General features: G+C 46.0%; 1 protein-coding gene across 1 annotated transcript in view; it reads right to left on the bottom strand.

Moving 5' to 3' along the window:
- NUMA1 (nuclear mitotic apparatus protein 1) overlaps positions 1-25,061 on the bottom strand; it is a 3,180,433-nt gene that overhangs the window by 1,210,404 nt on the left and 1,944,968 nt on the right. The window contains exon 14 of the mRNA XM_044072777.1: positions 764-805. Coding sequence (XP_043928712.1) covers positions 764-805 — 42 coding nt within the window. The remainder of the gene's footprint in view (positions 1-763; positions 806-25,061) is intronic.

Here is a 25,061-nt window from a genome sequence, read left to right as displayed (position 1 = left end):
TGGGCGTCGAGCTGGCACCTCAGTACCCGTAAAAAATCTAGTGACAACCATTAGCGGACCAGAGTTCCGCTGTGGCGACCCCTAACCGGGAAAAGCCGAAAGGAAACAGTAGACTACTCAATTTATAGTACATACTGTTTTGGTCTCCTGCTTATGTTAATGTGCTCCATATTGCCTCCTGTAACAGCTAGTAACTGGGCATTTATTGTAACATCTACATTAATAAAATTTCGGTTTCAATTCATTTAAAAGCATCAAAGACTGGCTTGTTTTTACTTCAGGTACATGCCCGGGCTAGTAGTCTGATGGCCACAGAAAGGCTTCAAAGGTTTATATACTTTAGGGTAAGGAGGACTTTCCATAACATTTGAGCTTAATAGCCCATTTGAAAGCAACAAAGAATGACTAAACCTGTAAACAAGGCATTCTGCCCTTGTGCAAAGCAAGGAGTTACATGTGCTTACAAAAGTGATAAATGTCAGCTAAAGATGAAGTTTCAAAAAAAATGCACAAAATGAAGTGAAAGGAATGATCTTACATAAAACTAGAGAGGTTTCTGATGTCATTCTTCCCCACCTTAGCTAAAGTGCACTTCCCAGCAAAATATATGATAGTATAAAGAATACACTGTATTACAAAAGAGTGCAATTCTGTAACAACCCCCCCCCCCCTTTTTGTCAAATGCTCAGCACATCTACATGAAGGACAGAAAAACAGCTTTGTTAAAAAATACAATTGTACAGAGTTAGAATTGTAAACTTACCTTTTTGGTTTCTGCAGTCAGTGATTTTTCAAGCTTCTCTACCTGAAAAACAAAATACACAAACACTATTTGAATTAAATTTGCAGTGAAAAAATAAGTCTCAAGTGTTTTTAGATTAAGTGAACAAAGTACAGTTGTGTACACTTACCATAAATGTAGATGTCCAAGTGTATTCACTGTTGCGGTCATTACATTTGGGTAATCTGCTGGCAGGATGCCCTCAGTCGGCCTGATTAAAAAAATCTTTGGTCCTGCGACGGTTGCTGTCCCTTCTTCCAAAACGTCAGGTGTATAAAACATGCAGCTGACGCCATTTTCATCAGTTTTTCTTGCACCAGATGTCAGGTGCCCCTGAAATGGGGAGCAAAAAAAAAAAAAAAAAAAAAAAAAATGTGTGTGTGTGTGTGTGTGTGTGTATATATATATATATATATATATATATATGTGTGTATGTGTGTGTGTGTGTGTGTATGTGCATGTAATTAGAACACAAAAAAATACCTCCAAATAAAAGCAAATACAACAAAAAGGCTTTTGAGCATAGTAATAGAAAGAAGAGGTATAAAAAGAGAAAAGTAGGGGGCTGGCAGGTGGGTAACCAGGACTGCAACAGTGAATACACTAACATCTACATTTATGGTAAGTGTACAAAACTGTACTATGTTCTTCGTATTTCACTGCTGCAGTCATTGCATTAGAGTAGAATCCGAAAGCTATGGTTGGGCGGATGGAATTGTACATAATTAGGAGCAGCCATAAGGCCCTGCAGGACAGCAGTGGCAAAGCCTGCTCTGGATTTAGAGGACAGAAGTAAATGGTAATGCTTGGTGAATGTATGAACTGAGCTCCAGGTAGCAGCTTCTAGAATGTCTCTGGTAGGAACCCCTCTGAGAAAGGCTGCAGAAGTAGATGCAGCCCTGGTGGAATGGGATCTGATCCCCTTGGGGACAAGTTTACCATGATGCATGTAGCAGAAACAAATACAATGGCTTATCCATTTTGAAATAGTCTGCTTTGAAATAGCCTTTCCCTCTGCCCCTGCAGCATATGCCACCAGTAGTTGCTCAGATTTTCTTAGAGATTTCGTCCCATTCAAGTAAAATCTTAGTCGTTTGTGTACATCCAATGAATGCAGAATCCGCTTACCCTTGTTCTGTGGATTTGGGAAAAAAGTTGGCAGATGAATGGTCTGATTAACAGCCACATTAGACACCACTTTAGACATACAGGATGGATTGGTCCCGAGCGCTACCCTGTCCGGGTAGAAAATAATAAAAGGCTCAACTGCCAATGAGAGCCTGTAGTTCTGAAACCCTTCTAGCTGAAGTGACTGCTAAAAGAAAAGCTGCCTTCCAAGAGAGAAATTTTATGTCTGCAGTAGCAGCTGGATCAAAAGGAGGAAAGGTGAGCTTTTCCAACACAAAATTGAGGTCCCATGCAGAAGTTGGTGCTTTCCTGGGAGGTCTTACATTTTTGGCCCGTGAGATAACTGCTTTAGCAGGGGATGAGAAAAAAGGGGAGGGCTCTGTGTTGTAATGAGCTGAAATGGCAGAGGCATGGATTTTTATGGAAGAGAAAGCTAGGCCCTTATATGAAGCAGCTCAGTTAAATATTGCAGAATCTGAGGAATATTGGGCATTGTTCTGTTTAATCCTTGTGCTCGATTCCAGGCACATAATCTTTTCCATTTATCAGCATAAGATTTTCTAGTACTAGGTCTTCTAGCCTCCAAAATGACATCCATGAGAAGTTTGCTGAGAGATGTAACTGGTGAAATTAGTTGATGAGCCAAGCTGTAAGATTCAGAGTTTGGAGCTGTGCGTGTAGAATTTGATAGTTCTGCTGAGACAGTAGATAAGGTGTCTGAGGCAGGTACCACGGAGGAAGGTGTGACATATTGCGTAGGAGCGGGTACCAGTGTTGGTGAGGCCAGTCTGGAGCAATCAGAATCATTTTTGTTTTTTCCCCGTCTCACTTTTAGTAATACCTTGGAGAGAAAAGGCAGAGGGGGAAAGGCATAGACTGATAGGTTTTTCCAGCTGAAGGACAGAGCATCCACTTTCTTTTCGTGATGAATTCTTGTGCAGAATTTGTCCAACTGATAGATCTTTTTGCCTCACCCCACAACTAAGTCTGGGCTCCCCCATTTGAGTGTCAACGTGCTGAAGATTTGCGGATCCAGTTTCCATTCGTGTGGGTCCATAAGATTTCTGCTTAGTTCGTCTGCCAGAGTATTTTGCTTTCCTGGCAGGAACTGAGCTTGTAGTTGTATTTGGTAAGTCAAGGCCATGTTCCACAAAGCCATGGCTAGTCTGCAAAAGGGGTAGGAATGGGTACCCCCCCTGCTTGTTTATGTACCACAGAACAGTGTTGTTGTCTATCAGTAGTTTTCTTGAAAGAAGAAAGTCCTTGAAAGCTGTCACAGCATTCTGTACAGATAGCATAGTCTGATCCATCTGTAGTCAGGGTTTGGGTGGCAGGGGGTGGAATGAATGACAGTCCCTTGTTTTGGTGACAGGCCTCCGCCCACCACATGAACTCTTGTTGCAGGCAAGGAATGATAGGAATCATTGTTTCCAGGCTGTGGCAATGTTGACTCCATAAGCTTTTTAGGTACCATTGAAGTTTCCTCATATGCAGTCTTGCATATGGAATTAGAAGAATGCAGGAACCCATGAACCCCAAGTCCTGCAAAATTTGTCTTGCAGATAACTGGGTTTTTGTGGCCACTTGTTTAATGTAAGTCATCAATTGGATTTGTTTTCCTGGCGTGAGGTAAGTCATCTGGGCAGTTGTATTCAAGCTTGCACCCAGGAATGTAATTTTTTGAGAGGGTACCCAGTTGTGTTTTATTTTTGTTTATGGTGTACCCTAGGCAAGTTAGAAGCCTTTTTACAAATGCCAGATACTGTAGAAGAGTGTCCTTGTTTTCTGCTTGAAATAGACAATCGTCCAGATAAGGATAAATTTGAATGTTTCTTTGTCTGCAAAATGCAATTACTGGTGCCAGGCACTTTGTGAAGACCCTGGGCACAGTAGATAAGCCAAAGGGCAGTGCAGAGAACTGGTAATGCAAATAGCCTGCTTTGAAGTGGAGGTATCTTCTACAAGATTCCCTGATTGGGATATGCAGGTAAGCCTCTTAAGTCTAGAGTTACCAACCAGGCATCCTTGCCTAGTATAGGCAGTAACTGTTGTAGAGTCAGCATCTTGAATTTTGGAATGTCCAGGAATGTAGTTAGAATGGATAAGTCCAGAATTGGACGCCATGATTTGTCTTTTCTGGGTACCAGGAAAAGTCTTGAATAAAAACCTTGCCCCTTTTCCTTTTCTGGTACTGGTTGAATAGCCCCCATATTCATGAGGGACATAACTTGCTTCTGGGCCTCTGCCCACTGCTTTGGAGGCAGATCTGGCCATCCGTTTGGAATTGGCAATGTGGGGAAATGAAGTCTGTATCCCTGGGATACTATATTTAAAACCCACTTGTCCTGGGTAATTAGATGCCAATTTTGTGCATGAAGTGCTAGTTTTCCCCCTAAAGGGGATGCCAAAAGATAAGTGCTTGGCAATGGCAGAGGAAAGTCATCGAGACTGTTTACCGTAGGGAGGTGCCTTGCTACTTCCAGATTTGGAGGTGGAGGCACCCCATTGTTTTGTTCTGTAAGTTCCTTGTGACTAAAACCTGGAGCCTTTGGAGTGTATGGGTTTGATCTGAGTGGCTCTGGGGGGTACTGGAAAGGACCAATTCTAAGCAGGCCAGTGCCTACTGAGCCTGGGTGGCTGCACTTGTAGGAAATCTTTTACAGTTTGCATAGATTTAGCTTTGTCTTCCATCTTTTTCAAAACTTCTTCTGCCTTACCACCAAACAGGCTGCCCTGTTGTAAAGGTGAATCCAACAATTTTACTTTAACATGATCAGGCAGATTTTGCTCCTTGAGCCAAGCATGCCTTCTTATCACAGATCCAGTTACAGCAGCCCTGCAAGAGGCCTCCAAGGAATCAAAACCACAGTGCAAAAGTATGCTTTCCAACTTGTTCAGCTGAATGCAATAAATCCTGTAACTCTATTTTCCACAGAGTCAGAAATCAACATCATTTTCTGTTCAAGTAAGCCCATGACATGCTGCTGATATTTAAGCATATGAAATTGACAGTTTAAAGCCCTGATTGCCAGGGTTGCAGACTTGTAAACCTTCTTACCCCATCTATCCAGCGCCCTGGAGTCTTAACAGAAGGGGTAGGGTTTTTAGCAGTGGAAGCCTCAACACCCTTGGGACCCTGAGAAATTGTTTCAGGGTCAGCAGTAGGATTTTTAAAAAGGAATTTGTGGGAGTCAGGAGCCCTGTAATATCTGTCTGGCTTACTAGGAGCAGGAGGCAGGGAATCAGGAACTACGCTGGATTCTGAGAAAACATCATCAATGTCTAGAACAGGAGGTATAGCCAAAGGCCTATGTTGAGGCAGGAGGAAATCCCTAAGCCTCTTTTTGGATTCTGAAAAATTCTGACTCTCCCAATGAAAATGTTCCCTTAAGGTATGCAAAGTTTCTCCAAAAGAAAAATCCTCAGGAGGAGAAGCAGAAGGGATGGATTCTTCTGTATCAGAGTCCTCATAAGGTGGAATAGATAATTCCTGATCAGAAGAGGAATCAGAAGAAATGGAAACCTGATATGAAAATTCATAATCAGTGCCTTGCCTAGGCCTCTTAGCAGGAGGGGGCTGGGAACCCCTGATCAAGGTAATTAAATCCTCAGCCTTTTTAATCATTTTTTTTAGGCATAGTGGCCTGTGCACGTGGCCCAAGCGTTGGTTTTTTAGACATAGAAGTTGGTTTTGGCCTTTGTTTTGAAGATGGCGGTTTAATATACAAATCTTAAGGCCTGAAAACACCCTCAGAAGCCAGTGCCTGCCCAGCGGCTCCGGACCCATCCAAGGTAGAGACATCCACAGGTTCAATACTTACAAGTGTCTCGTGGCATACCAGACTCCAAGTGGGTCTCAGTAGAGGTCTGTGAAACAAAAGTAGCGGGTATCAAGGGCTGTGAAAGCACCTCACTGAGTACCGGCGAACCTGCGACTGGCTTAGGAGAAGATTCGTCATCGGTTTTGGACCTCTGGTCTTTTTCTTTGCATTTTTTGTGAATTCCAGTAGTTGGATTACTAACCAACGACATTTCAGGATAGTTAAATCTTGAGCCAAAATATTTAGATGCAAAAATATACCGAAGCTTAATAGTGCGTTGGTTAAATTTAGCACAAAACCGACAGCAAGGCACGTTGCGGTCAGGCCCTAGGCAAGGAATACAGTACAAATGAAAATACTTATGAGGTATTTGCTTCCCAGAAGTAATACAATTAACTTTTACTGACATCAGTAAGGAGCACGAAAAAGTTTCCCCAACAGGGTACTTAGCTTTAGGATGAAGACTTCGGTTCTGAAACTCGAAAACGAAAATTACAGGAGTCGGACGACCGGCACTTGCGAACTGCTTCTGGCACCGTGCGGCAAGAAAGACTGTTGAAAATGGCGTCGGCTGCATGTTTTATACCCCTGACAACATGGAAGAAGGGACAGCAACCGACACAGGACCCAAGACTTTGTTAATCAGGCCGACTGAAAGCAACCTGCCAGCAGATTATCCAAATGTAATGACTGCAACAGTGAAACACGAAGAACATCATGTGATCAGTATTTCACAATTTTCTTTACCCTGTGGAAATGTACAAAGACCCATTTGAAAATGCACTCGCATCCCAATTCTTCTGCAATTACTTTCTTCACAAAATCAACAATTTTATTTAGCAATTCAGAATATTACTTTTCACCAGAATTACAGATCACGTGTGTACAAATAAATACCAGGGATTAAAAAAAAATAATAAAAACATCAAACTTTCCTTACCAGTATTATAACTGATAAAATATATTGGAGCCTGTCTGAATAGCACAGTTATGTAAGCAAACTTACATTAACAGCACATGTTCTAACAGATCACAGCTGCAGTAACCTAAACTAAATGGGTTCTACCAGAGACTGGCCATTTTACCAAGCCAAAGAGTGCCTTCCACACACTCCAACTGTAAGGAGTTCGTGTGGAGTTCCATAAATAAAGACAGTTGGACCACAAAGCTACAGAGCACTTTCCACCTAGGAGGAAGGCAAGAGGCCTGCGCGCTGTTTTTTCTTAGCATTATTCTATGTACAAAATGGTATAATGCCTACATTCTGACAAAGAAAAGGAATACAATTAAAAATGAGGGCTGAGGGGAGGTTAATGCAACAGTGATCTACCAGAATAGACAGTGGTGTAAGAACTACCCATAACACTGGGTTCCATACGGATTACTGCTGCAGTAAGCCAAACAGAAGAGTTTTCATTGCGGATGTCTGGCTGGGGTACCAAAGCTTTAACCTTTCCTATATCGTATGTCCAACATATGACCTTACTTGGCAAGTGAAGGTGTCTATTAATGGACATAAGAGAACAAATCCTCAGTCTGTCTCCAAGCCAACAGTCTGAAGCCATCCTAGAGTAGTAGTCAGTGAGGTGAGAATGTAGGAGATTAGATGGCCTCCTTGGTCCTAGGTTCTGCCAAACAATGCAGGTTATAAAGGAGAAGAAAGGAAATCAGAAAGGAGGAAAGGGTGGGAAGGAATACTGCAACAGTGATCAGTAGGACATTATACTATTATGATAAGTTCTCAAACAACTGCACTATGTCCTAACTGAAATCACTGTTGCAGTATTTCAAACAGATGGGTGATTCACAAAGCTCAACTGAACAGAGGAGGGTGGTTGAAAAAGAGAATTGCCTAAGAGTCCAGAAAGGACAGACCTAGCAATGGCAACTATTCAGTAGTGTTAAGTGAAGGTTTGCATAAGCAATCAGATAGCAGTTTCCAGGATTATTCTGGAATCTATTCCTTTATAGAAGGCACCAAGTCTGGTAGCATGAGCCCATGGGAAGCAAGGCAAGAATTTGCCATGGTCAGCATAACAGAAACAAATGGACTTAGAAATCAAGCTTCCAATAGCTTGTTCAGATAATGGCTGGTCCAGTTTGAAGTCCATGAAAGAGAAAGTCTTGACGTACAAATGAACTTAAGTCTTGTCCAAATAAAACCTTAGCTGTCTGTGCACATCCAGGAAATGGAGAAGTCTTTCACCTCTGTTCTGTGGGTTGGGAAAAAAGTGGGTAGACTGATGTCCTGGTTGGGATACCATCTTGTACCACTTCAGTAATGAGAGGATGAACTCTCAGGGACAATATGTTCTTGTGAAAAACAAAAGGTGGGGCAGCGATGAGTGCCTGTTCCGAGACTCTCCTAGAAGTGACAGCTAGCAACAGAATAGTTTTTCAGGTGTAGAATTTGAGAGTAAAGGCAGCAGCTGGTTCAAAAGGAGGCAGTGTGTTTTTCTAGGACAAAACTAATGTCCTACGGTAGGGACACAGAATTCCTTGATAGTGAGTGTAGTATCCCTTTAAGAAATGGTTCAACCTCAAGCTTGGAAATAGCTGGTGGATTGAGGGGAAGACAGGTTGAAATGGCTGAAATGTGAATTTAATAGAAGTATGCCAGACAACTTTTCAAGAACTCACACTAACAGGATAATACATGGAGGAATCTCAGATTTTATGGCGGTCCCAATTGTTTGTATGACACCATACATAACATTTCTTCCACTCGGCTATGTAGAATTTTCATGTGGGGGTCTCCTTACCTCCTGAATAAAGAAAAGTTGTGTAAAATCTTACCACAATCATAGCTGTCCTCTTCCATGCTGCAGTATTCTTACGGTGGGATCCTCCACCTCAGGTGACCCGATCACCACCTCCTATACAAAAGCTTAAGCATGGTCACTGCTGGTGCATGGGACATCACACGTAGGGCCACAAACCAGGGGCCTTAAATGTGACATCTGCACGCACAAACCTCAGAACTGACTGCCCAGTCAGACAGTAGTCTAGGTGGTGACAAATGATGTCCTCCAGACCGGTGAAATGCAGTTGACTGACCAGTGTGACCATAGTCTAGGTGGTGGTCTTATGATGCTCACAGACAGGTTGAAATTAATGCAGGAGGTTTTGGTGGGAAAGAATACTGCAACATGGAAGAGGACATCTATGGCTATGGTAAGATTTTACACAAGTATTCTATGTCCTTCTATTCTCATGTGGCAGTATTCTTACTGTGGGAGAGTACCACAGCTTAGGAAGGAAGGGTAGAGGTAACAGATTCCAGAAATCCTTGGACTGCCCTTGCAAATCCTGCTCTGGCTCTGAAGATATGGTCCAGTTTGTAATGCTTGGTAAATGTATGTACAGTGGACCAGGTGGCTGCCTCAAGGATGGACATTGCGTCTAGGCCCTTGAAGAGGTTACTGTCCTAGTAGTGTGCCCCTTGATCCCATGATGCAAATCCTTTCCGTGGCAGGAAGAGCAGAAGCAGATGGTCTTCTTATTCCAGCAGGAAATGGTTTGTTTGGATAATGCCTTGCCTACAGCCCTGGGTTGGAAGGACACAAAGTTAATTAGATTTCCTAATGGTCCTAAGTTTGGTCCAAGTAAAACCTTAACTGCCTGTGGACATCAAGGAAGTGCAGTTTCTCTCACTGTCATTTGTAGGAGATGGAAAGAAGGTGGCCAAGTGAATAGACTGATTTGGTGATAGTTTGTGGACAACTTTAGGCATGAAGGAAGGGTTGGTGCGCAGGGTCACCCTGTCTTTGTGGAAGACAGTGTAGGGAGGGGTATGCCTTGAGCATCTGTAATTTAGATACCCTTCAGGTTGAGGTGAGAGCTACCAACAGGAATCTGTTCCATGTGCACATCTGCAGGGATGCAGAGTTGGCCTGCTCAAAGTGGGCCAGTGTAAGTATTACCAGGACATGATTTACGTCCTAAGGTGGTGGGATAAGCTTCCTTGGTGGTCTTACCTGCAGGACCCCTTTCAAATATAATTTACATCCAACCTGGAGAGTAGAGGAGGGTCCAAGGGTAAGCATGCAGAGATGGCAGATAAGTGAACTTTCATTGAAGAGTACGAAATGTCTGCCTTTATGTGCTCACACACAGGTTAAGACTAGAGGGAAATCCACCCGAAAGAGATCCCGATGTTGTCAGAAAGACTATTCGGAGAATCTTTCCCATTTGGAAATGTAGGATCTCCTTGTGTTGGGTTTCCTGGCCTCCTGCAGGACAGACAGCACGTCCTTGGTGCAGCGGTGTCTGACGGGGACTAAAGGTTTTATCATCCAGAGGGTTAAGCACAGCATCACCAGGTGTCGATGGATGAGAGTTCCCTTCTGTTGAGTGAGCAGGTCTACCTTGCAAGGCAACTTGTGGTGATTGCCCTTGGCGAGGGATTAAAGGGGGAACCAATGCTGCCTTGGCCAATAGGGAGTCACTAGCAAGATTTTTGGTATGTCCCTCCTGATTTTCTGGAGGACTTTATGAATGAGAGGAAAGGCATGCAGAAACAGTCCCTTCCATGAGATGGTGAAGGCATCCACTCTCCAAGCTAGAGGACAGGGATCCTTGGTACAAAATTTCTCAGTTGTCTGTTTTGGGGGGAGGCAAATAAATCTATTTGTGGTGTGCCCCACTGGTGAACAATGTTGAGAACACTTCTCTGAGTAACAACCACTCGTGATGCTGATAGAATGATCTGCTGAGAGCATCCGCTTGGTGGTTGTCATAGGATGGGATATATATAGACTGCCTGCAGAGATGTACTGTTCCATGAGGCCAATTCCCAAATTTGCATTGCTAGTCTACAGAGAAGGAAAGACCCCCCCCCCCCGTTTGTTGACGCATCACATAACAGCGTTGATGCCTGAAGATTTGAAGGGGGCCTGGCTGTAAGAGGGAGGCAGGCATTCAGGGCTAAATGAATTGGTGTCATCTCCCTTTAATTGATGTATTTTTTCAGGAGGGATGCTTGCCAGAGGGCTTGCACTTTGAGGCCATTCATGGTAGCCCCCCCCCCCCCCAAAGCCAAGATCTGAGGCATCTGTGTGCATCCACTGAGAGGGTGTGGTGGGTTGAAGAGATAAACCTGGTTTCAGTTGCAACTGTTGAATCCACCACTTCAGTTCTGTTTTTAGGCAAGGTAGGAAAGGTATTCAGAAGTCTAGAGGGTGGCTGTATTGGGAACACATATTCTTTAGATGCCACTAATTTCCTCATGTGCATTCTGGCTAGTGGCAACATAGGTATTGTGGCTGCCGTAAGGCCCAGTAGGTCCATGAAATGTCTGGCAGACAGGTGGGTCAACCTGGAGAAGGTCCTGGAAGTGGTTGATCAGGGAAGTCATTTTGTCCTGAGGGAGGAAGGTCTTCTTCAGGTCTCTCCAAATCCTGCATCCCAAGAAGACTTTGTCCTGATCTGGGGAGAGGGATGATTTGGTGAGGCTGAGTGTGAATCCCAACCCCTGTAGCAGAGAGATGGAGAACTGTGGATGATTTCTGAGGGCATGTCTTCCTCTTCTGCAAGAATGAGAATGTCACCCAGGTAGGGGTAGATCTGAATGTCCTTGGTCCCGCAGTAGGCTATGGCTGGAGCTAGGCACTTGGTGAACATGCCTGGTGCAGTGGATAAACCAAAGGGCAATGCAGTAAATTAGTGTGCAATGCAGTAAATTAGTGTGAAGAGGATTCAGCAAAACATAGGTACTTCCTGTGTTTGGGGTATGTATGAGAAAGTGGTAGTAAGCCTCCAAGTCCAAAGTGGCCACAAATGCCTTGGGTGGCAATAGTGGAAGCAGGTACTGGACACAGCATTCTGAATGAAGGGACTTTCTGAAAGAGGTTTAAGAAAGTTAAATCCAGGACTGGCCTCCATAGGTCATCCTTTTTTGGTACCAGAAATAGACTGGAATAAAAACGCTTTCCTTCTTGGCCTGGTGGAACAGGTTCTATGGTTCCCTGAGCCAGAAGATCCTAGATAATGTGAGGAATTAGGTGGTTGGTTCTTGGGTGGAAAGGGAAGGTCCTGTGTGGTGGGTTTTTCCTGCCAAAACAGGAAAGATCATTTTTCCACAACTGCCAGAACACAATGGTCTGAAGTGATTTCCTTCCAGAGTGGCAGACAGAGAGACGGGCTGAGAGGTGTAGGAGCTTGAGGCAGTCGCACATTATTTCTGTCCTATAAGGGTTAGGACGAGAAGGAAGAAGACATGAGGGATCAATGGCAGGACAATGAGTGTTAGTAGAAGAGGGAAGTGGACAGGATGGAGATGCGGAGTAAGTAGACAGATGGATGTGAAAGAATGCCGCCAGAGTAGTAGAGTGGGGAGTGAGAAAAGTTGTAATGGTTGAAGTTAGGTTATATGTGATGTGATGTTAGCACATACGCACAGCCAAGATGAGGAGAGGAAGTGTTTCAGAGATGTCTTGAAGAGGGTTACTGAGAGGGTGTATCCAAGTGCTGGGGGGAGGGAGTTCCAAAGTTATGCGATGGTAAAGGACTCAAACATCTGGCCAGTCGAAAGTTTGGGTTTTTATACATTTACGAGCAGTTGGTTGTTGGATCGGAGTGGTCTGTTAGGATGGTATAAAGTACAGAAGACAGAGCAGGGCACATGGATTATGAATGAGCTTGTAAGGTGTAGTTATAGTTGGATAAAGGTGAGATATTTGGGGAGTTAGCGCCATTTTAGGTTGAGTAATAAGCAGTGGTGGGATGAGTAGGAGGTATTAGTTACAAACTTAGCAATTTTGTTGTAGCATGAGTCTAGTTTGGACTTTAGAGGGGACTGAATGTTGATGAGGAGGGGGGCACCATATAAAAGAGAGGATAATAGAAAAGAAGAAGCAAAGGAAAGTCGACTGATGCAATGAGTACATGTTTGTGTCAGTAGAGACACAAGCGTTTGATGCGTCTTTTTGACATTGGACTGGATATGCAGGGCGAATGTGAGGTTTTAGTCAATGATAACACCAAGGAGTCTTGTGCTAGGTACAATGTCGATGGTGGTACCATTTAGGGATTGAATGAAGTTCTCTTTTTGTAGGGATGTGGACTTTTGGGGGGCAGAGATTATTAGTTTGGTTTTGTTGGGCTTCAGGGTAAGAGAAATATTTGACATCCAAATTTCGGTGGAGGTGACGGCATTTGGGCTGAGTTGGTGTAGTTCTGAGGAGTTGTTTGCAGTGCAGATTATAGTGCTTAAACTTCAACATTTCTGCAGACTGTTTCCCAAACAGAAGATAATGATCTAGTGGGGCATCCAAAATTTTGGATTTAAAGTTTTCAGGCAGTGGCTGGAGCCTAAGCCATGAGTATCTGTGTAGCACAGATGCAGCAGATCTAACAGAGGCCTTTGCTGCATAACTGCACCTAATACAGTGCCTAGCAACTTGAGATACCAAGGACAGTTTAGATGTTATTTCTGTCTTATTAGGAGACTCGGGCAAGGAGGACATTAGGGTTGTAGCTTGGGATACCAAATCCAGGGCATATTTTACCATATGGGTTTGACAATTAACTGTCCTAAACGCTAGGGTGGAAAGTGCACATCATCTTGCCCAGCCTATCCATTACCCTGCTATCCTTGTCCAAGGGTAGGTGTGATGAGGATGGAATAAGTCTAGACAGTTTGACTGGGGCTACAGCTATCACTGCGGGGTTGCCAAGGGGGCCCTCAGTAGAAATTTGTGGCCATCAAGGACCTTACAGAAATGATTGGGTGTCTTGGGAGCAGGGTTTTTTGAGAATGATGCAAATGCATCTAAGTATGCAGGAGTCAATCGAGGGATGGGTGAATCAACCTGCAGCAGCTCAAAATACCTTTGAGTTTGTCATCTGGGTAGTATCTCATTTAAAATACTCCTTCATTTTTGTTATAGTCTCTCCAAATGTAAGGCCTTCTGGAGGGGAATCTCCCTCTATGGATTCCGCATCAGGGGAGTAGTATTCCAAGGGGGAGGCTTTTTGGAATGAGTATGTGACGGACTCAGAGGAAGAGGATAAGGCTTCTTCCTGAGAAATGGAAGGAAGGACAGAAGTGGCTGAGGCAGGTCTTGGGCTAAGTAGAGGTATAGTGGGAGCAGAGGAGGCTGAGGGCCATGAAGGCCTGCATGAAGGACTGCATGAAGGACTGCCAGTCTGGTTATCCCTCTGAAGAAGCAGACAAATGTTTTGCCTTTTGTCACCTTTTTAACGGAGATTTAGGAGACGCTGTGGGACAAGTTTCAAGGATCTGTCCTAAAGAGGAAGGATTGGAATCCTGGATCAGTGAAGGTTGTCTGGTGGTGCCTGGTTCCCCCCTTGACTTCAGTAATAACCAACGGCAGAATAACCTCAGCGGATGTGCCAGCCGGTACTTCAGAAGTGGCTTCCTCAAGGGTAGATGCAGAAGTAGACAGCTCTAGTGGATGCCCATCAACCGCTATATTGGGGGTTGGCAGGCCGTCCAACTAGAGGGGCAGAGATGGTACACCTTGAAACCTTGGCCATTTTTCTCGGCGGTTCCACCTGGGCAGCCGGACCTGGGATCCATTCTTAAAACTAACTTTTTTAAACCTCTGATTCTCCAAATGCAAATTGAGGGCGGCCAGATGGCTTCTGAGTGTTCTGGGGACAAAAAAACTGGCAGACTGTGCAGGAGGTATGATTGTGTTCCCGGCCTAAACAAAATACGCAATGGTCATGTGAGTCTTTATGAAGGATTTGACGTCCGCATTTGCATTTACCTTTCTTAGCGGACATCGGCTAACAAACAAACCAAGCTCAAGCAGAAATATTAGTAAGAATTCCCCAATGGGGTACTTAGCTTTAGGTGTCTTGAAGGAGAGAAGCGAAGCGATCAATCTGATGTTCGACTGCGGCAGAACAGTTCTGAGGTCTGTGCATGCAGATGTCATATTTAAGGACCCTGGTTTATGGCCTTGTGTGCGACGTCCCACACACCAGCACTAAAGTACAGTTGTGTACACTTACCATAAATGTAGATGTTCGAGAGTATTCACTAGTGCACTATTGCAGTCATCACATTTGGGCTATCTGCTTGCAGTAGCCCTCAGTCAGCCTGATTATCAAAGTCTTAGGTAGTGCGTCAAGTGCTGTCTCATCTTCCATGACGTCAGGTAGTCAGGGGTATAAAGCATGCAGCAGACGCCATTGCATCAGTCTGTCTTGCCCTGGATGTCAGGTGCCTCCCTAATGGGAAGCAATTAAATATATATACAAGGTTACACTTCCAACAAAAAAGCAAACACACCAAAAAGCTTTAAGAATGGTAAAAAAAGGAATAGAGGTATAGACAAAAGAAGTCAGGGGGCTGGAGGGGAGGGTAACCAGGACTGCAACAGTGAATACTGCAACAGTGACCACGATTGCTTTGCCAGAGATGGTCTGCACCTGTCACCCCTGGGATTCAGGTTACTGGCTAAGGCTCTTGCCACCCCTATAGTGCCTTTTTTAGGCAAACTTCAAAGGACAAAACCACCACCGTAACAGGTACAAGCATGCAAAATCTGAAGGTAATGCTACTCAATGCTAGAAGTCTAAACCTCAAAATGCACTCTCTCGAGGCACTCCTAAAAATGGAGAACATAGATATCTGTGCAGTAACTGAGACCTGGTTCAAGGCTCCAGAGAGCACCCCTGCAATACCAGGCTACAACTCTTACCACACTTTTCGGCCACCAAACCAGGACCAAAACACTAAAGGTGGAGGAGTGTCAATATTCACCAAGGATATTCACACCACCAGGCTAGTTGGCCAACACAATGTGTCTGAAATTCTCCAAGTGCAACTAAAAAGAAGTTATGTACTCACCATAACGTTCCATCTGAGTAGATAGTTCATTTGTCTGCAACCTGTGGGAAGTCGGATCCGAACCGGCAGCTTTCCAAGCTTCAAGATCCGAGCTCCTAGCTCCTCCCCCCTACCCATAATCCCTTACTACCAACCACATTACCTCAGATCGGTTATTTTGCCCTATAAGCTAAAGACGGAGAAGAAATTCTCCAAAGAACAATACCTTACCGAGGATCTGGGGATGGCAGGGGGGGTCGGTTGCAGACAAATGAAGTATCTACTCAGATAGAACGTTATGGTGAGTACATAACTTATCTGAAGTAGTTACTTCATTTGATCTGCAACCTGTGGGACAGAGTCCCCAGCTTACCTAAAGGCCCTGGGTGGTCCCTACGGAAGGATATTCCGAAGCACCGCGGAGCCAAAGGAAGCCTTACTTCTGGAGATCATGTCCAGCTTGCAATGAGAAATGAACGTATAGGAAGAAGACCAGGTAGCTGCTGAACAGATATCATCTACTGGAACTCTAGCCCAAAAAGCTGTTGAGGTAGCCACAGATATAGTAGAATGTGCCCGAACTACAACCGGAGCTGGCTTCCCAGCTGAAATGTATGCTTGTCTGACACATTGAGAGATCCAATTTGCTACTGTCACCTTAGAAATTGGTTTGCCCATGGCTGATTTAGCATAAGAAACAAACAACTGGTCTGACTTGCGGAAATCTTTAGTCCTATGCAAGTAAAAACGTAGTTGTCTGTGCACATCCAATTTGTGCAATATGTATTCACCTTTGTTTTGGAAACTAGGAAAGAAAACAGGGAGGTTAATAGATTGATTAATGTTAGTCTGTGTGGCTACCTTAGGCAGAAAAGAAGGATTAGTCCTGAGGGCCACCCTATCTTTGTGAAAAATAAGGTATGGACACAATGCACAAAGCTTGCAACTCTGATACCCGCTTGGCCGAGGTAATAGCAACCAAGAAGGCCGTTTTCCAAGATAAGAATTTTAAAGGCACTGAGGCCGCCGGTTCGAAAGGTGGTCCTGTTAAAGCTTGTAAGACCAAGGTAAGATCCCATGGAGGCATAGCCGGCTTAATGGGAGGCTTTAAGAGAAACACGCCTTTTAGGAATGCTTTGCATATCTTAGCTGACGCCAAAGAATTTACGCCATCCCCCACATAGAGATGGCTGCAAGTTGGACTTTAATGGTGGACGCACTAGCTCCCTGCCTAAAAAGGAGGGATAGGAAGTCCTGTATAGTGGGAATAGGAACCGTAAAGGGATCTAATTCCCTATCCTTTGCCCAGATGGAAAAACGTTTCCATTTACTAATGTAAAGTTTTCTGGTGGACGGCTTATGAGCTACCACCAGAATGGCCTTAACCGGGGACGAGATACCGGGAGTCCTTGCCATTAACGGAACTGGATCAACCAGGCCGTGAGCCTGAGGTTGACCAGGTTTGGAGTGTGGCATCTCGTCGGATGCGAGATTAGGTCTGGTCTGGGATTCAGAATCCATGGGGGGGGGGGGGGGGGGGGCACACTGAGACTGCAGAAAGGGGAACCAGACTTGTCGAGGTCAGAATGAGGCAATGAGAATCACTTTGCTCCCCAACCGCCAGGCTTTCTGGATTAATTTCATCATCAGAGGAAGAGGAGGATATGCATAAAGAAGACCGGGTGGCCAAGCATGAACCAAGGCGTCCCTGGGGGATTCCCCTTTGGGGGGAACTATCGCGAAGTAATCGCTGCATTTTGAGTTTAGGGGCGAGGCAAAAAGGTCGCAGCGAGGCTGACCCCATTTGAGGAATATCTGCTTCGCGACAGAGGGATTCAGAGACCACTCGTAAGGGCTGAGAAATACCCGACTTAGGCTGTCTGCTAATATGTTGGTCCGCCCTGGAATGTGCGTTGCTATCAGAAAGCAGTTGGTGGAAATAGCCCATTCCCACACTCTCATGGCTTCTCGACACAGGGGGGGTAAGATCTGGTCCCTCCCTGTTTGTTTACGTACCAGACAACAGACATGTTGTCCGTCTGGATTGCAGTAGTCCCCAGAGGTAGAAGGTGATGGAGAGCCTGCAACGCCAACAGCACTGCCCTCATCTCTAAGACGTGGATATGCAATGCAGTCTCGAGAAGTCCACGTGCCTTGGACTGACTTGCCTGCGTAATGCCCGCCCCACCCGAGGCAGGAAGCGTCCGTGGTCAACGTAGCTTCGACTGGGGGAATCACAAAGGGTCTCCCTTCTTTGAGTTCCTGTGCCTGTAACCACCAAAGTAGGGAGTCCCTGCATGCTCTGCTCAGAGGAATCGGCATGTCCAAAGGATGGACCGAAAGAAACCACTGGACCTGGAGAGTCCACTGCAATACTCGCATTCGCAGACGGGCATGGAGAGAAAGGCCGATCGCCACCGACATAGATCCTAACGCCCTCAGGACTAATTCTGCTGGAGGAGCGGGGCTCTGAAGAATGTCCAAGACTTGGCGGTACAAACTGTTTATCCTGGCCGGTGTTAGAACCACTCTGGAGATTCGAGTATCCAACCTGGCCCCTATGAATTCTAGGGCTTGAGTGGGGCACAGGCAGGACTTCTTTAAATTGACTGAGATGCCCAGTTGACCGAACAGAGATAGGGCATAACCTCTCGCCGTAACCAGAAGATGCTTGTTAGGGGCGGTGAGGAGCCAGTCGTCCAGGTAAGGGAACACCTGAATGCCCTGGAGTCTCAGGTGGGCTGCAACCACTGCCATGACTTTGGTAAACACTCTGGGGGGTGAGGTTAGGCCAAATGGAAGAACCCTGAACTGATCATGACTGGCTCCTAGCCGGAAGCGGAGGAACTTCCTGGACCATCTGTCCATTAGTATATGGTAGTACGCGTCCTTGAGGTCCAACGAGCACATCCAGTCATTCTCCTGCAGAAGGGGGAGAATAGATTGGAGGGTGACCATCCGGAACTTTTCCTTGGGTATGAACAGGTTCAGGGACGAAAGGTCTAGAATGGGTCTGAAGTCCCCCGTTTTCTTTGGCACCAAGAAGAACCTGGAGTAATAACCCGATCCGGACTGATCTGGGGGACGGGCTGGATGGCTCTTTTTCTTAGCAACTCCGAAATTTCTAAAGTTGCGGGCTCCCTTTGATGAGGTGGAACATCGGGGAGATGTCTGGGTTTGGGGGGGGGGGGTGCAAGAACGGAATCGTGTAACCTCTGGATATTATCCGGAGCACCCATTGATCGTTTGTAATGGACTCCCAGTTTGATCGGTGCTCCGATAACTGCCCCCCGACCGCCTCCAGAGAGGGACAGTCGGGCAAGCCCTCAGGGCTGTTGCGCGGGTCCCTCCGAGAAAGGTTCTCTCGACCCGAAGTTACGCGGGCCCCCTCTGCCCCTGGGCCGGCATCCACCTTGTCCTCCTCTGCCTCTAGAAGAGTTGTCCGCAGCAGGACGGGATCGCTGAGATTTACGAAACCACAGCTTCTTTTGCCCCCTCTGATTCTTAGAAAAGGATCTTTGGGGGCTAGAGAAGCGGACTCCGACGGCCGACAGCGTCTTCCCATCCTTCTCGGTTTGGACAAGCGTGTAGCGAACTGCTGAGCCAAATAAGGCCGAACCATCATAAGGGGCGTTCGCGAAGGACGCCTTGAAGGGATCCGTGAAGTCACAGAGGCGGAGCCAGGAGTGCCGTCTTAAGACTACTCCCGCTCCACTGGCTCTAGCGGCTCCTTCCGTGGCATGGGAAAGAAGCCGCATAGATGACTTTAGAGTGGCCATTAGAGTCTCAAAAACCTTTTTGTCTGAGACCGACAAGGACTCCAGAGGGGCTGCAGCGTATTCTTTAAGTCACGTTGCAGCCGGATAGTGTGTGCCATGTAGTTCAGCGACCTTATGGCAAAGGTTGCTGAAGCAAACATCCGCTTCCCAATACGGTCCAAGGCTCAGGACTCCTTGTCCGGCGGATGGACCGAGGAACTTTCTTGAGCAAGTTCTCTCTTACTGGCAGCCGCCACCAACATAGCATCAACCGGTGCGCCTTTGGACCAAGAAGGTCTATCAGAGGGAGGGCTAAGGACCTTATCCGGGCGTCTAGGTATAGGCTCCACGGTGTCGGGCTCCTTCCAAGCCCTGGTGGTAATTAAGTCCACCAAGGGGTCGGCTGGGGGGGACACCCAGGAGGTAGATGGGCCTGCCTCAAAGGCCTCCAGAAATACGGATTCGTCCAGGGAGGGTTTTTGGGCAGACCACCCCCCTCTTATATGCAACATTTCCATGATGTCTCCAAATGAGACATCTTCAGGGGGTGACCTTGGGGAACCCTCCGTATCCTCCAAATCCGTATCCGTAATGGACTCGGGGGAGTCCAGGTGCCTCCTTTTGCACAGGTGCTTTCGAGGAACCTCTTCGGCGGGACTGTCCGAAGAGGGCTCGTCCACCGGGTGGTGTTCCTCCCTGGGAACTAACTGGAGGCTTTGGGCAGGCTGTCCAGATGGACGGATGATCGAAGACAGACCCTGAGACAGTGGGGGTACGGGTGGATCCAAAGGCCCGGTGGGGGACCTGGATGATCGACAGTACCCTGTCAACCACCTCAAAAGCCGAAGGAGATTCACCATCACCAGCCTGAGAAAGCAATCTCCTCGGCTCCGAGGAGATGATCGGGGTCGGAGCCGAAGCAATCGGATCCGAGGTAGCGGTGTGCTCCGTTCCAATCGGCACCGAAGACACAACTACCCCCTCGGATCCGATGCTCAACCCTCGGCCCCGAGAGCTTGGATCAGACAAGCTCGAAGACATAGTCGGCGAAGATACTAACCCTGTCGGCGCCGACGCATCCCCGGATCCAAAAAGGCCTGGATCAGACAACTCAGAGAACCGAAAACGTGTCGGAGAAGGAGCGATCGGGGCAAAAATGGGGGCTGCAGTCCCTCCCAAAGGGGGGGGGGGAGGCAAGAGCATCCCCATCTGCATCTGGGTCTGGAAAAATCTTCGCATCATCCGATCCATGTCTGCCTCGGAGATGCTTCTGGTGGACCGCGAAGAGGTAGTCGAGGCAGGCCGGGAAGGCCGCCTCGAACACCTCGAGGGAGACCTATCCTCCTCCGGCTCCGGAGAAAAGGAAGGTGAACGGAGCCGAGAGGACAAGGATCTGGAGACCCTCTCAGGGGACTTCAGTAACTTCGCAGGTGGAGCAGAGGGATGAGACTCGGCCCGCCTTTTAGAAGAATGACCCTCTCTCTCTATGTTTTTTCTTCTCCCTATGGGAAGAAGACCCAGACTCCACAGAGCTAGTACCGGATAAGGGAGGTTGAGTCCCGGGTACAGCTACGAGTAGCAGCCGGCTACAGGAGTAGCTTGGGCTCGGCTGGGAGAGGAAGAAGAAGCCGATTCCTGAGGGAGTTTTCCCGCCAGGATCAGCTTGTTCTTCCGGTCCCTAAGTGCCCGAGGGTTGAAGGCTGCACAGATCTGGCAGGCCTCCGACAAATGTGCTGCCCCCAGACATAAAACGCACTGAGTGTGGCCATCAGCTAGGGAAAGCTTGTGGCCACACTCAGTACACTTTGAAAAAATAGCTTTAGATTCAGCCATTATCCTCTCACACACACACCCAAACACTAAAGGGGGAGAGGGAGAGAAGTTAAACTAAGGAGAAGAGTTTTTTTTTTTTTTTTTTTTTTTTACCAAGAGTTGTGACAGTTAAACACACACACACGCACTTAACTAGAATAGAATTATCTAATAAAGAATATAGATTATCTGTCGAAAAAAAGGAACAATCTCACCAATTGCTAGGAGCTCTTCACAAAGAAGCAACCGTCTTTAGCCACGGCAAAAAAACGATCTGAGGTAATGTGGTTGGTAGTAAGGGATTATGGGTAGGGGGGAGGAGCTAGGAGCTTGAAGCTTGGAAAGCTGCCGGTTCGGATCCGAGGTCGGATCAGACTTCCCACAGGTTGCAGATCAAATGAAGTAACTACTTCAGATCACTAGGTAAGACTGCAATCCAAATTGTAGCTTGCTACAGATCCCCCACCATACTGGAAAATATTAAGATAGAACCAAACACCCTAATACTGGGTGATTTTAACTACCCTGCCATTAACTGGGAAAACTACTCATGTCCCAACACCTTTGCGCAACGGTTCTTGGAATTCATAAATTCCAACGCCCTGGATCAACTAATCCATAGTCCCACCAGGGGCTCCAATATCCTAGACCTGGTCATTACCAACATGGGAAATCAATGCTCCATACCTATGGTCAACCCCCTTGTTAGTCAGATCTGACCATAAGCTAATCACCCTTATCATCCACATCCCACCCCCACCCCCCAGTAAAGAAACCACCATAAAAAACTTCTCCAAAGTCAACTTCATGCTACTCAAGTCAGAAGTGACCAACTTCATGACACCCATGCAGAAAGGGAACTGAAAGTTCAACTGCTGAATCCTACACTAAGGCACTGTACGAGCACATCCACTCATGCATGAATCGCGCCATCCCAAATAGAACCAAAATTCTCTCATCCAAAAAAAGGAAGCCAATCTGGTGGTCCCCTGCCATAAACAAACTTTACAACAAAAGGAAGAAACTTTTGCAAAAAAGAGGGAAATCCCAGGATGCAAAAAACTCCCTTACTAGCCTCAGTAAGAAACTGAGATGCCTCATAAAATCCTCCAAAGCTAGTTACGAAAATAAAATTGCCAAAGATTCCAAAGACAACCACAAAGCATTCTATAACTATGTCAAGAATCTAAATGGCAATGCTCAGATCTGCTCTGAGCTAAAACAGAATGGCATTAAATATACTGATCCGAAGGATATTGCCAATATCCTGGCAGATCGATTCAGTGCCAACTTCACCCCCCTCTCACCCCCTAAATGGCCCATCTCAATACCGGAAGATTGCCAAATTCCAGTAATAACGGCCACACAGATACAAAACGCACTCTCTAAAGCCAAGAAAACAGCAACCATGGGACCAGATGACATCCCGGGCTGTGTACTACATGAACTACAATATGAACTGGCACCTCACCTAAGTGTCATGTTTAATCATAGCCTCACCTCAGGTTTCGTGCTCACTGAGTGGCGCAGAGCTACAGTTATCCCAATCCACAAGGGGGGGATCCACCTTGAATCCCGGAAACTACCGTCCCATCAGTCTGACAAGCCTTATCTGCAATGCCATGGAGCGTATTATCATGGAACTTATAAACAAAGACACTGGCAACCTTCAAACACTGGACCCCACCCAGTTTGGGTTTGTGAAGGGCCGATCTAGTCTCCTGAACCTGATTGACTTCTTTGAATCAGTCTTCAGAGCCATGGACAAGGGTAAGGTTGTCCACATAGCCTATCTATACCTTGACAAGGCCTTTGACACCATCCCCCACTCTGGAATCATAGATAAACTTACTAAGTTGGGCATTAATCCCTGTGTCACCCAATGGGTTGCTAAATGGCTTACTGATAGAACCCACACTGTAAAAGTAGCAGACTCCAAATCCAGCTCCAGACAAGTGACAAGTGGAGTACCTCAGGGTTCAGTCCTGGGGCCGCTCTTGTTTGGCATCTACTTCTCTGAAGTACAGGTCAACACTAAGGGACTCTGGCTAACAAAGTTTGCAGATGACTGCAAACTGGGAGCCATTATTGAATCCCCAAATGATGTGGATACTCTACAAAAGGGCCTTGCAGAAACAGATGCTTGGTGCCAGAGCCATGGGCTCAAGCTCAATGCCAAGAAATGTATTGTTATCCCCTTTGGGAAAAAACATGTATCCATGAATTACCATATAGGTGGCAGTACACTAATCATATAGGTGGCAGTACACTAAACACAGAAAGTGTGATGAGACTTGGGGACACAGGTGGACAGTGGTCTCACCTTCGATAAAGTACAGTTTTGTACCTACCATAAATGTAGATGTTCGAGGATCCACATTGCTGCAGTCCTAACTATTGGGTAGTCCGCTGTCCAGTCGGCCCGAATACCAAAGTATAAGGCTGACGTCGGTCACGGCGCATTAGACTGACGTCAGTACGTCAGGGTACTAATGCGCATGACCGACGTCATATCCTCAGTCTTTTCTTGCCCCAGATGTCAGAAGACCCTAAAAAGACAAGGCCAAAACCAAAACACACCAAACATACCTGCACCAAAAGCATATACAATATATACAAAGGTACCAGAATATAATCTCACCTACACAACCACCCCTAAACACAGAGGGTAAGGAGGGAGGGTAAATTGGACTGCAGCAATGTGGATCCTCGAACATCTACATTTATGGTAGGTACAAAACTGTACTATGTTCTTCATTCCACATTGCTGCAGTCCTAACTATTGGGTAGAATCCCAAAGCAGAGGTAAGGGAGGCTGGCAAATCATAAGGAAGCAGGAGCTGATAACATGCCTTGCAAAATAGCTGTGGCAAAACCAGCCCTAGACTTAGAGTAGAGAGGAAGGTGGTAATGCTTAGAGAAAGTATGCACTGAACTCCAAGTAGCTGCCCCAAAATATCCTTAGTTGCCACCCCCCTTAGAAATGCTGTTGAAGTGGCAGTAGCCCTAGTGGAATGAGGCCTAATCCCAGCTGGAATCTCTTTGCCATGATGGGAATAACAAAATGCAATGCAAAACCCAATCCACCTAGAAATAGTTTGTTTTGACACAGGCTTGCCATGCGAACTCAAAGCAAAAGAAACAAACAACTGCTGAGACTTTCTAAAATCCTTAGTCCTGCTTAAATAACGCAATTGCCTGTGTACATCTAAAGTGTGCAAAATCTTTTCCCCTTTATTTTGGGGATCTGCATAGAAAGTAGGCAAATGAATAGCTTGGTTTAAAGCCACACTAGAAACCACCTTAGGCATAAAGGAAGGATTAGTACGTAATGATACCCTATCCTTATGAAAAATCAAAAAAGGCTCAACCGCCATAAGGGCCTGTAACTCAGAAACCCTTCTTGCAGAAGTAATGGCCAACAAAAAAGCAGTCTTCCATGACAAGTATTTCAGGTCAGCAGTAGCTGCAGGCTCAAAAGGTTGTAGAGTAAGTTTCTCCAACACAAAATTGAGATCCCAAGCAGGAGTAGGAGCTCTACGTGGGGGTCTTATATTCTTTGCCCCCCTAAGAAATTGCTTGAATAAAGGATGTGAAAACAATGGTGGGTCACAATCATAGTGAGCTGAAATTGTTGCAGCATGAATCTTAATGGAAGAGAAAGACAAACCTTTGTCCAATAACTCAGTAAGATATTGAAGAGCCACACTCAAATTAGGCTTCGAAATCTCCAAATTCTGTGCTGCAGTCCAAAATAAAAATCTCTTCCATTTTTCTGCATACACTTTCCGTGTACTAGGACTTCTGGCTTCCATAATCACATTTAAAACCTGTTGAGGAAGTTGAGACCTGCTGTCTTTCAAAACAGAATATGCCAGGCTGTTAGATGAAGAGTTTGAAGCTTGACATTGAGCAGATGACCGTCCCTCTGAGACAATAGGTGTGGAATCAAGGGTAAA

The sequence above is a fragment of the Protopterus annectens genome, chromosome 5.part1 (assembly GCF_019279795.1).
Source record: "Protopterus annectens isolate FY-2018-M chromosome 5.part1, PAN1.0, whole genome shotgun sequence".
NCBI lineage: Eukaryota > Metazoa > Chordata > Ceratodontiformes > Protopteridae > Protopterus > Protopterus annectens.
Note: the sequence above shows the minus strand (reverse complement) of the source record. Positions and strands in the feature narration are given on the sequence as shown.